We start from the raw sequence: 13,761 nt of genomic DNA on the forward strand, positions 1-13,761 counted from the left end.
CTAGCAAAACTGGAATCAATGGATATCAGGAGCCAAACTCTCCACTGTGGTTGTTGGAGGTCAGTCATCTTTGCTCCAGAACATTTCTGCAGGAGTTCCTCAGGGTATTGTCTTAGGCCCAATCATCTTCAACCCCCTCATCAATGACTTGCCATCCATCATAAGGTCAGAAGTGGGGATGTTTGCTGATGATGATTGCATAATATTCAGCACTGTTCATGACTCCTCAGGTATTGAAGCAGAACATATTCAAATGCAAAAAGATCTGGACAATATCCAGGTTTGAGCTGACAAGTGATAAGTAACATTCATGCCACACAAATGCTTGGCACTGACCAGTCCCAACAGGAGACTATATAACCACCACCTATTGACATTCAATTCTCTCACAATTACTGAATCCCCTGCTGTCAAGATCCTTGAATGTCATTACTGCATAAACTAAATGGGAACAGGAGCAGGTCAGAGGCTAGGAATACTGTAATGAGCAGCTAACCTGGATGGGTCCAGTTCCAGCAACCTTCAAGAAGCTTGACACCATCCTGGAAAAAGCAGTCCACTTGATTGGCACCTCATCCACAAGCATCTAATCCCTCCACCACCAATGTTCAGCAGCAGCAATATGGTAGCAGTGTGTACTATCTACAAGATGCAAGTTCCCTCCCAGACACTCACCATCCTGACTTGGAAATATATCGCTGTTCCTTCAGTGTCACCAGATCAAAAGCCTGGAATTCCCTTCCTGAAGACATTGTGGATCAACCTACAGCATGTGGACTACAGCGGTTCAAAGCAGCAGTTCACTACACCTTCTCAAGGACGAGGGATGGGCAATAAATGCTGGCCAGTCAGCAATGCATTTGGTGACCAATTTTGAAATCCTGATGTTGCGTCAGCTGCTGGTATTTGTGATGTCATGATCATGTATGTTCAGCAAATTCTAGCACAAGGATAGAATGCACCTGTGTACGCCATGCAAGTTGACCTTGTGGGCTATATGGGAAGCAGCTACCAGGGCCTCCTGAATACTTATCTGCAGGCAGACCTGTGCAACATGACTAGAAAATATAAATGTCATGCAGATTGATTTTGCACTCTTCCTGCCTCAGTGAGGATTCTTCAGTTGAATTTGTTGAAGAGATGAGCTGTTGCTTGCTCACACATTTCACAATCCCTGTGATGGACATTGTGTGTGGAGTAGTATTTCTAAACACCATGAATTGCAATGCAGAGCCAATAAATTGTCTTACACAACAATGCATAATAAAAACCTTCCTTCACTGCTAACTGACACATTCAGACGATTAAATTAGAGACAATTTACTGAAAACTTTGAGCAACATCAAACGAAGCTATTATACAGTTTATGGAACCTATCTAAAACTGGCAATTTATCAGACTCTCAATTAATGCTAGGGCATGCAGGCAAATAGGAATTATATTCCAGACTGAAACAGGTATCTAAAATTTAGATCAGATTCAGACTAATGTTGCCTAACCTGTTAAATGCATTCAGCATTGCCTGTTATTCTTGCTCAGATACAGTTTCCTGGTTTTAGTATGTTAATATTCATATCAATTAGAAATTTCTGAGATTAAATCACCCTTACAAAAATAAGGATAAGAATCTGTCTACAATAACTAATCACTGCAGATGCTGAAAACATGAAAAAACTCAGTTGGTTAAGTAAATTTTATGTACTTATTTAGCCAGGTACATAAAAGTTTGACTAAATACGTGATGGACAAAGCAACAATACAGCAAGGTTGCAAACCACTCTTATACAAAATCTAACTAAGTTTATGAAAAGAAGAGATCAGCATTGTAAATACAAAAGGAAAGACGTGTTTATTTTGCACCCATTTGAAACAACTTCAAGCATATATGAATTAGGAACAACTAATGGACAGCCCCTGAGAGACTTTTAATAGTTACACAATTTATATACCTGTACTGTGGCAGTCTGTAATCATGTGCATGTTTCATATTATTTGACAAGTTAAATATCAAGCCTAAGATTGTACAGCCTGAATGCTTTGTCATTTTTCACAAAACAACTGTGCTACTCAAAGGTTTGTGTCATGTTTTGAACTAAATGCCTGATGGTAAGTAATGTTGCACAGTGCATTAAGGAGCTGTCATTCGTAAGAAAAAATTGCAGTCAGTTGTTTTGTATATCCTCTATACTTTGACAAGTACCAACATTTCAGCATGAGTAACTCCATCACTCTGTACAAGCTAAATAATCAATATTCTGATTAAATAACCTTGAAAGGGAATGTATTAAATTTGAAAAATCTCATTTTTCTTGCCACAAATTCCCAACCTACCAAGCTGTCATATACAGATTTCCATCCATCTAACAGAAGCACAAATTCCTTCCGGATGCCTGCAAATGCTTTAATCTCATCAAGACGGCAAAACTCGTCCCAAGCTTTTGTCGGAAGCCAGTCACATGGTTTCTCATAAGGGTTATCTAAGCCAATTCCACCAGTCAGCAAAAATGTCCATTCCTCATCATCAATCTGAAAGGAAAAGCATTAAAAATCAGATTATCTATATAATCTAATTAATAAATGATAAATAAGCACAACTCAAGGGAAAACATTGCTTCAGTTTGAACTTTTAATAAGATCTAAACCTTGTCATTGGAAGTCTGGATTTCCTTTACTTTGGAATGTTAAATGTCTATTTGTGCTTATAAACTAATAAACATCATCAGTAAGTTATTAATAACATAATGAATTGCACTATTTTAATTTTGTACTGGGCTTGTTCAATTAAAATGTCATGCAGGGCTTATTACAATAGAATCAAGGTGTAGTGTGTGCCTGATGACACTTAAGTTGATCATATGAAATCCAAGTGAATTTATTTTCTAATGGTTCAAGGCCACTGCATTACACCCATTCCAGATTCATCATGAACAATGTTGAGTGTCAACTGGCTACTGGCTGCCAATCATGAACTGGATGTTATTCTTGATAGGCAATGAGGTATCGAGGGAATGGATGGAAGGAAATGGCATCAAATAGGGCAAAGGTTTAATATGGGGTACTGTATTGTTGTCAAGGGACAACAAGTCATTTATCTCATCCCTGCACAATTCAGGCACTCCAGGGATAAAAATATAATATAATATGGCAGCCTGTTTCAGAAAAAAAATCAGAAATGTAATGAACCTGGCATTGTGTGTGTGCTCCTTTGCATTGTAACCCACATTGAATTATGATAGATTACTTGGGACTGCCATGTTTATCTACGTGTGTCTCAAAGCATGATGTAGTTTGGTGTACAAGTCGTTACATTCTGAAAGATTCATAGCAGGCTTCCCTGATCACTAATGTCAATGTTACTGAGCTTTAATGACAGTTTCAGTGTGTCAAAAGTGGCAAATGTGCAACATACAAATGATAGATCACACATAATGAAGGAATCAAAATTAGGGTTTTATATTTAATTTATGAGATGCCATTCCAACAGCACACTTTCTTTTAAAATGGAGGAAAGATTGTTTCACTTTCAATATCAAAAATTCAATATGGTCTAATCTAGTCAGCTAAAACTTTTACTAGGAATTCCTCGAATTAGCAAACATCAATATTATCACATTATTGACATAAATGCACGAAACTGACATGCACTGAACTTTTGCATGAGGTTGCAGCTATGTGAACAAATGACTGAGAGTTTCAGCAGATAAATCACAGAATCAGAGTAAATGTTCCAGAAAATTCCAGTATAATCATAATTTTCATTTACCTAATATATGCCTACTTATCTTGGGCAACGCTGTTGAACTGTAATTACACTGAAAAATTCCACAAAATTTCAAACTTTATGTTTTTAGCTACCTTCACTCATGTTTGTTCTTATTATGGAAGTTCACGGTGATTCCCCCTTTAAACAGATTTCATTTATTACTTTTCAACTCAGGCCAAAAAGTGGAATTTGCTACAAGCTAAATGATTTACAAAAGCAATGCCATATTCTAGGGAGGAATGAAAGCTTCTGTAAGACTATAGCAAAATAAACTTTTTAAAAAATAACTGTACATAAGTTATAATAATGTCTTACAGGAATACTGATTAAAAGAAAACATTTACATTATTGCCATAATCCATAATTTTCCCTGTGTTCCTAAATATAATTTTCTTATATAACAGGGACTATACAAAAGTAAGAAACTGACCAGTCCTTCATGCCTTAGTAGATTTATTGTCAAGCAAAATGAAAACAGCAGCTTGTCCTTTTCAAAGAGTGATCGGCACACATTCACATACAATGAATAAGTAAAATACTTTTGTAGAATCATCAACCTGCAAATGTTGAAAAATAAATTAAAGATTAAAAGATATATTTAAAAATGCAACTATAAACAAGCTAGTGTTATTTTCATAGGTTATCTGCTTAATGTCATATGAAAAATCAAAAATTTCCATCATGTATAAAGATTGCCTTTTTATTTTAGTGTTTTAAAATTGTGGGTTGAATTGTAAAAGAACTATTGTTTAAAGAATGACGCATGTTCTGAAAAGCAACTGGCCTGACACTTAAGGCAAGCAGTGTGTAAATAGCTGTTGAAAAAGCAGTAATTGAAGTGGTTGCAAACAAATTGAAACCAAAGGGTTCTGTATCCAGATGCAGCTGGACGGTAACAAGACATTGAATGGTCAATGGACAACTGATTAATTATTGATGACAAAAGCCTTTTGCCTGCCAATGACCTTGTGATTAGTTCTCAGGTAACTGAACAACTAGGAGGTGGAATGAGGTAGAGAAATGTTTTGATCCCAACAGCACAGAAGCTCTGCCCTCTGCAGTAAAAAGCCATTTTAAATCTGAAGAAAACTAGTTCATCTTTACTTCAGCAGTTGTTGTAAACTGTGACACTTAACTGCTAAGTCAGACACCTTTTATAAACTAATCAGCCACCTGTGTCTCTTGAAAACCAGTGGAAACATCCAAAGAAAGACAATAAAAAAGCAACATTCTGACCAGTACAAGGATCATTTCCTTGATCCGTTAGTAGAAACCACTCCAGTCTCCCACTTTTTGCGTGCCCAGATCCTATTTTTTCCTATTCATTTGTTTGTCTGTCTGAATGCGGGTAAGGAAGTGTTTATAGGGTGATAAAAGTTTTTAATTTATAGAGTTATATGCTGATGGTTTATCACTGTTTATCTGTAGCTGGAATCTAATCACTTGAAATAAACAGCAAATCTTACTAAGTACAAACATAGCCCATGCTATCAACCTAGGTCTGGAAGTTAGATATATTCAGGAATTTTGTCACTTTATTTTGACAACTTTAGCTTTTTTGACAAGTCCAGTAATAGCAGGGCTCAATTTCCAGCACCTTACCCGGGTGAAGTATCACACAAGTCTGCATGTCAGTTCATATAAAATGCAGCAAATCTTTCAAAGATGTTCAGAGTTTGCAAGCTAATTTTATAATAGAGAAAGGTCTACTGCTAGAACTTGATTTTGTTTTAAATCTTAGAAATCTATCAAATAATGTTCCTCTGCAATTTATTTCAAATTTATGTTTATATTCAAGACAGGACATTTTCATTTTCATTGTGGGCAATGACTAATTTCATGACAAGACATATCGCTTCCCTTATTTCCCTTGCAAAATTCAGATGTCATTTTAGAGAGAATATTTTTATTTGAAAATATAAGTTACCATTTAATGGTTATTTCACAGGATAAAGATTAAGATATGTTTTAAACTTCTGCCTAGTTGTATGTGATAGCTTTATTTTTTAAACAGAAGTTGCTGTGCTGACAATTTCATAAACGTGTTTAGGCCAGTGAAAAACTCGCAAGGAGTCCAATAATGTATTAAACTAATTATATTTTTGTGATGTTACTGCATACTAGTTGATGATGGCATCTCACAGAAAGCAAATATAGAAATTTCTCTCACTTGCTAAAACCGTCACCCTAAATCCTACATAATTGCTAACTATTTCTATGCAAGTCAATTTCTACTTGTTATTTATTCTCTAACACTGAATGGTAATGAGACCCTATGGCAGAACTTTATCAGGACAATAGAGGACCCTTCAGAAGCTGGAAAGCTTGGGGCAACACCACCTTAGCCATTTCAGGAAGTAAAAACAATGACAGCAGATGCTGGAAACCAGATTCTGGATTAGTGGTGCTGGAAGAGCTCAGCATTTAGGCAGCATCCAAGGAGCTTCGAAATCGTTCTCATTTCAGGAAGTCCTTACTGACCATCAAACAGGTAATGAGCTACCATTATGGCTCATGTTTCTCCATAGCGTTTTTGACTGACTGTTTTTTGGAATAGTTCTTTATTTTAAAAAGTGAATTAATGATTTTATAACGAGATTGGAACATACACTCTCCACCCACAATACTCAATTGCTGAAGTGTGTAACATCTCCAGGGTGCATGATAGGAATCCACCAAGACTCCTTTGACAGCACCTTCCAAATCTATGACTACTGCCATCTAGAAGGACTACATGGGAAGACCATGACCTTCATATTCCACCCCAATGCAATCGCCATCCTGATTTGGAAATCTATCAGTGTTCCTTCAGTGTCATTGGGTCAATTCCTTCCCCAAAGGCATTATGGGTTTACCTACACCAAATGGACTGCAATGTACAAAAAGGCAGCTCACCACACCAGCTTCTCAAGAGCAACTAGAGATGGGCAATAAGTGCTGACCCAGCCAGCTCACCTACCATGAATGAATGTAAAAGGAGCCACCTACATTTAGAACAGAGAACATAGAACTTTACAGCACAGTACAGGCCCTTTGGCCCTCGATGTTGCGTCACCATTAATCTGATGACCATTTAACCTACCTCATTCCATTATTATCCATATGTACATCCAATGCCCGTTTAAATGCCCTTAACATCAGCGAGTCTACTACTGTTGTAAGCAGACTGTTCCACGCTCCTACTACACTCTGAATTAAGAAACTACCCCTAATATTCCTCCTAAATCTATCACCCCTCAATTTAAAGCTATGTCCCCTCGTGTTAGCCTTCATCATCTGAGGAAAAAGGCTCTCATTGTCCACCCTATCTAATCCTTTGATTATCTTATACATCTCAATTAAGTCACCTCTCAACCTTCTTCTCTCCAATGAAAACAGCATCAATTACCACAGCCTTTCCTCATAAGACTTTCCATCCATACCAGGCAACATCTTTGTAAATCTCCTCTGAACCCTTTCCAAAACTTCCACATCCTTCCTATAATGTGGCGACCAGAACTGCACGCAATACTCTAGGTGCAGCCTTACCAGTCTCTTGTACAGCTGAAACATGACCTTGTGGCTCCAAAACCCAATCTTCCTACCAATAGATGCCAACACACCATATGCCTTCTTAACAACTCTATCAATCTTGGTGGCAACTTTTAGGCATTTATGCACCTGGACACCGAGATCTCTCTGTACATCTACAGTGCCAAGAATTTTACCATTAGCCCAGTACTCTGCATTCCTGTTACTTCTGCCAAAGTGAACTACCTCACGCTTTTCCACATTAAACTCCATTTGCCACTTCTCAGCCCAGCTCTGCATCTCATCTATGTCTCTCTGTAACCCATAACATCTTTCAACACTATCCGCAACTTTGTCTATCTTAATGTCATTTGCAAATTTACTAACGCATCCTTCTACACTCGCCTCCTGGTCAATTACAAAAATGACAAACAGCAGTGGCCCCAAACCAGATCTTTGCAGCACACCACTGGTAACTGAGTTCCAGGCTGAACATTTACCATCAACCACTAAGCCTCTGTCTTCTTTCAGCTAGCCAATTTCTGATCCAAATTGCTAAATCCCCTTTAATCCCGAAACTCCTTATTTTCTGCAATAGTCTACCATGTGGAACCTTATCAAAAGCCTTACTGAAGTCCATATAAACCACAGCAACAGACTTGCCTTCATCCACCTGTTTTGTCACCTTCTCAAGGAACTCAGTAAGGTTCGTGGGTCACGATTTACCCTTCACAAAACCGTGTTGACTATTCCTAATCAAATTATTCCTTTCCAGCTGATTATAAATTGTATCTCTTATAATCTTTCCCAACACCCTACCCACAACCGAAGTAAAGCACACAGGCATATAATTACCAGGATTGTCCCGACTCCCCTTCTTAAACAGGGGAACAACATTTGCTATCCTCCAGTCTTCTGGCACTACTCCTGTTGACAATGATGACTTACAGATCTAAGCCAAAGGCTCTGCAATCTCCTCCCTGGCTTCCCAGAGTATCAAAGATAAATCCCATCTGGCCCCAGGGTCTTAGCTATTTTCAAATCTTCCAAAATTGGTAAAATCTCCTCTTTGTCAATATCAATCCCATCCAGTCTTGTAGCCTGTGTCTCCATATTCTCAATAACATTGCCCTTTTCCAATGTAAATAAAGATGAATAGTATTCATGAAGTGCTTCCCCATGTCCTCAGATTCCACACAACTTTCCAATACTGAATTTGAGTGGCCCTAATCTTACACTAGTCATTCTTTTATTTCTGATATACCTATAGAAGGCCTTAGTGTTTTCCTTGTTCCTATCCTCCAACAACTTCTCATGCCCCCTCCTGGCTCTTCTTAACCCTCTCTTTAGATCTTTTCCAGCTAACTTATAAAGTTCAAGTCCCCTAACTGAGCCTTCATGCCTCATCCTCACATAAGCCTTCCTCTTTCTCTAGACAAGAGCTTCTTTAGTGAAGCATAAGCTTAAGATTTATTCCACAGCTGCCAAAATGCCCTAGCAGTAGCAAGGTGTCAGATATGCCTCATTAAACTAAGGGCACTCTCTCCGAACCCACTCCTTGAGAACCCACTAACTTCAGCCTATAAATGCACATATCTCCATAAAATATATGGAGGTGTAGCCTTTCTAAAAATACATGGAAGATCAAAAACCAAAATGGTAATGCTCATATACGTCAAGGAAAAGACGAAAGGGTGAGGACCCAGAAATTATTGGAGGGATTTGTCAAATGGATAATGGAACTTTAGTTATTTCCGTCAGAGTAGAAATGAAAGAATAGGCAGGATGAATGCCTGGCTTGAGGGATGATGCAGGAGGGAGTGGTTCAGATTTTTGGGATATTGGGTCCGGTTCTGGGGGAGATGGGACTATTACAAATTGGACAGTCTATACCTGGGCCAGACTAGAACCAATGTCCTCGGAGGTGCTTTTGCTAATGTAGTTGGGAATGTTTAAACTAATATGGCAGGGGGATGAGAACCAAATGAGGAGGTTAGTAGCCAGTGAAGAGGTAGTAACTAAAGCTTGTAAGGAACTAGATAATGCAGTCAGCGTGACTAAGGGGAAGAGTAGGCAGGGAGCAGATGATGAACATAAAGGGTTAGATGGTCTGAGGTGCATTTGTTTTAATGAAAGAAAAGTAGTAGGTAAGGCAAATGAACTTAGGGCTTGGATTAGTACCTGGGAGTATGATGTTATTGCTATTACTGAGACTTGGTTGAGGGAAGGGCATAATTGGCAACTAAATATCCCAGGAAATAGATGCTTCAGGTCCGATAGAGAGGGAGGTAAAAGGGATGGAGGAGTTGCATTACTGGTCAGAGAGGATATCACAGCTGTGCTGAAGAAGGGCACAATGCAGGACTCAACAGTGAGGCAATATGGGCAGAGCTCAGAAAAAGGACGGGTGCAGTAACAATGTTGGGGCTATACTACAAGTCTCCCAACAGTGAGCATGAGATAGAGGTACAAATATGTAAACAGATTATGGAAAGATATAGGAGTAACAAGGTGGGAGTGGTGATGGGAGATTTTAATTTTCCCAACATCGACTGGGATTCACTTAGTGTTAGAGGTCTAGATGGAGCAGAATTTGTAAGGAACATTCAGGAAGTTTTTATAGAGCGATATGTAAATAGTCCAACCTGGGAAGGGGCCATACTGGACTTGGTGTTGGGGAATGAGCCTGGCCTGGTGGCTAAAGATTAAGTAGGGGATTACTTTGGGAATAGTGATCACAATTCCATAAGTTTTAGAATACTCATGGACAAAGATGAGAGTGGTCATAAAGGAAGAGTGCTAAATTGGGGGAATGCCAATTATAGCTAAATTCAGCAGGAGCTGAGGAATGTGAATTGGGAGTAGTTTTTGAAGGTAAATCTACATTTGATATGTGGGAGGCTTTTATAAAGAGGTTGATTAGAGTGTAGGGAGAAAATGAGCACTGAAGATGCTGGAGATCAGAGACAAAGAGTGTGGTGCTGGAAAGGCACAGCCAGTTAGGCAGCACCTGAGGAGCAGAAGAATCGACGTTTCGAGCATTAGCCCTTCATCGAAAAACGTGGTGAAGAACCTATGCTCCTCAAATGTTGCCTGACCGGGTCTACCTTTCCAGCATCACACTATTCTACTCTGATTACAGTGCAGGACAGACATATCCCTGTGAAAATGAGGGATAGAAATGGCAAGATTAGAGAACCATGGATGACAGGTGAAATTGTGAGACCAGCTAAGAGGAAAAAGGAAGCATACATAAGGTCTAAGCGATTGAAAACAGACTAAGAATATTGGGAAAGTAGGATGAACCTGAAATTAGGAATTAACAGGGCTAAAAAGGGTCAGGAAATATCTTTAGCAAACAGGGTTAAGGAAAATCCCAAACTCTTTTATTCGTATATAAGGAGCAAGAAAGTAACTACAGCAAAGGTTGGCTCAGTCAAGGACAAAGGAGGAAAGTTATCTGTGGAGTCAGAGAAAATGGGTGAGATTCTTAATGAATACTTTGCATGGTATTCACTGTGCGGAGGGACATGATATATGTTGAAATTAGGGATAGATGTTTGATTACTCTAGGTCAAGTTGGTATTAGGAGGGAGGAATTGTTGGGTATTCTAAAAGGCATTAAGCTGGACAAGTCCCCAGATCCGGATGGGATCTATCCCGGGTTACTGAGGGACATGACAGAGGAAATAGATGGGGCCTTAACAGATATCTTTGCAGCATGGGGACATGGGTGAGGTCGCAGAGGACTGGAGAATTGTTAATGTTGTGCCTTTGTTTAAGAAGGGTAGCAGGGATGATCCAGGTAATTATAGACTGGTGAGCCTGACCTCAGTGATAGGGAAGCTGCTAGAGAAGATCCTGAGAGATAGGATCTATTTACATTTGGAAGAAAATGGGCTTATCAGTGATAGGCCAGGTATTGTGCAGGGGAGGTTATGTCTTACCAACTTAATAGAATTCTTTGAAGAATTGACAAATTTGATTGATGAGGGAATGGTTGTAGATGTCATACACATGGACTTCAGTAAGGCATTTGATAAGGTTCCCCATAATAGGCTGATGGAGAAAGTGAAATCACATGGGGTCCAGGGTGTAATAGTTAATTGGATAGAGAACTGGCTCGTCAGCAGAATATAGAGAGCAATAGTGGAAGGGAGTTTCTCAAAATGGAGAACTGTGATCAGTGGTGTTCCACAGGGATCTGTACTGGGACCACTGTTGTTTGTGATATATATAAATGATCTGGAGGAAGGTATAGCTGGCTGATTAGCAAGTTTGCAGATGACACTAAGATTGGTTGAGTAGCAGATAGTGAAGGTTTCTGTCATAGAGTCATAGAGATGTACAGCATGGAAACAGACCCTTTAGTCCAACCTGTCCATGCCGACCAGATATCCCAACCCAATCTAGTCCCACCTGTCAGCACTCAGCCCATATCCCTCCAAACCCTTCCTATTCATATACCCAAATGCCTCTTCAATGTTGCAATTGTACCAGCTTCCACCACATCCTCTGACAGCTCATTCCATACACGTACCAGCTTCTGCATGAAAAAGTTGCCTCTTAGGTCTCTTTTATATCTTTCCCCTCTCACCCTAAACCTATGCCCTCTAGTTCTGGACTCCCCGACCCCAGGGAAAAGACTTTGTCTATTTATCCTATCCATGCCCCTCATAATTTTGTAAACCTCTATAAGGTCTCCCCTCAGCCTCCGATGCTCCAGGGAAAACAGCCCCAGCCTGTTCAGCCACTCCCTATAGTTCAAATCCTCCAACCCTGGCAACATCCTTGTAAATCTTTCCTGAACCTTTTCAAGTTTCACAACATCTCTCCGATAGGAAGGAGACCAGGATTGCACACAATATTCCAACAGTGGCCTAACCAATGTCCTGTACAGTCGCAACATGACCTTCCAACTCCTGTACTCAATACTCTGGCCAATGAACGATGTTGCCGTGTATGGAGAGTGCTAGCTACGAAGAGAGGTGGGGTAGATTAGGATTATTTTCATTAGAAAGACAGAGGTTGAGGGAGGACCTGATTGAGGTCTACGAAATCATGAGAGGTATAGACAGAGTGGATAGCAAGAAGCTTTTTCCAAGAGTGGGGGACTCAATTACTAGAGGTAATGAATTCAAGGTGAGAGGGAAACGTTTAAGGGAGATATGTGTGGAAAGTTCTTTATGCAGAGGATGGTGAGTGCCTAGAACATGTTGCCAGTGGAAGTGGTAGAGGCAGGCATGATAACGTCATTTAAAATGTAGACAGATACATGAATTGGGTGGGGAGCAGAGGGATACAGATCCTTAAAAAATAGGCAACAGGTTTAGATAGAGGATTTGGATCAGCACAGGCTTGGAGAACTGTCGGACCTTTTCCTGTGCTGTAATACCCTTTGTTCTTTGTTCTAAATAGATCCACTCTTACCACCAGTTGAGGATGCACATCTGTTCAGAGGTTTTACTGTACCATTCAAAGACGTTTTATCCACTTCACTACTTCATCCCTCTCTTCCCATCTCAACAGTGAATGGAAATTTACATTAGATTAGATTAGATTAGATTACAGTGTGGAAACAGGCCCTTCGGCCCAACAAGTCCACACCGACCCGCCGAAGCGAAACCCACCCATACCCCTACATTTACCCCTTACCTAACACTACGGGCAATTTAGTATGGCCAATTCACCTGACCTGCACATCTTTGTGACTGTGGGAGGAAACCGGAGCACCCGGAGGAAACCCACGCAGACACGGGGAGAACGTGCAAACTCCACACAGTCAGTCGCCTGAGTCGGGAATTGAATCCGGGTCTCTGGCGCTGCGAGGCAGCAGTGCTAACCACTGTGCCACCGTGCCGCCCACATCTAGTGCCATGTATCAATACTTACATAGTGTTGCAAAAAACAGAAAATGTTCACATTTACAATATAGAGTAAGGGAATTATATCTTTACTCTAAGTATGGCTACTGTCAAATGATAATAGCAAATTACTGCAGATGCTGGAATCTGAAACCAAAAGAGAAAATGCTGGAAAATCTCAGCAGGTCTGGCAGCATCTGTAAGGAGAGAAAAGAGCTGATGTTTCGAGTCTAACTGGCCTTTTATCAAAGCTTCCATAAAAGTAAGATTTTACTTGAAGTAAAGCAAATTTTAATGGTATGAGACAAGAACTTTCAAAAACTGATTGAAGTAGACTGTTCGCAGGGAAAAGGACATCTGATAAGTGGGAGGCTTTCAAAAGTGTGATAATGTGAGTTTGTGTTAGAGTGAAAGGTAAAGCTGGTAGGATTAAGGAACAATGGATGAATAAAGATATTGAGGCTCTAATCTAGAATAAAAAATCATCTATTAGGTATAGATACCTTAGTTCAAATGAACAGTGTAAAGTATGCAGGAACATTTTTAAGAGAGAGATCAGGAGGGCAAAGAATAGATATGAAATAGCTTCGGCAGATAAGGTTAAGGATAATCCAAAGAGATTCT

The 13,761-nt window shown here is 39.7% G+C and overlaps 1 protein-coding gene across 2 annotated transcripts in view; it reads right to left on the minus strand.

Annotated features, from left to right (window-relative positions):
* Positions 1 to 13,761, minus strand: part of dnah7 (dynein, axonemal, heavy chain 7) — a 417,860-nt gene that overhangs the window by 98,232 nt on the left and 305,867 nt on the right. For both annotated transcript variants that reach the window (XM_087988680.1, XM_043692898.2), the window contains 2 exons: positions 4,194 to 4,320; positions 2,332 to 2,526 (listed from right to left, as the gene is read on the minus strand). In XM_087988680.1, coding sequence (XP_087844806.1) covers positions 2,332 to 2,526; positions 4,194 to 4,320 — 322 coding nt within the window. The remainder of the gene's footprint in view (positions 1 to 2,331; positions 2,527 to 4,193; positions 4,321 to 13,761) is intronic.

Source organism: Chiloscyllium plagiosum, unplaced genomic scaffold (genome assembly GCF_037043375.1).
Source record: "Chiloscyllium plagiosum isolate Xiang-an unplaced genomic scaffold, Cpla_swu_hap1 HiC_scaffold_7, whole genome shotgun sequence".
In the NCBI taxonomy this organism is placed as follows: domain Eukaryota; kingdom Metazoa; phylum Chordata; class Chondrichthyes; order Orectolobiformes; family Hemiscylliidae; genus Chiloscyllium; species Chiloscyllium plagiosum.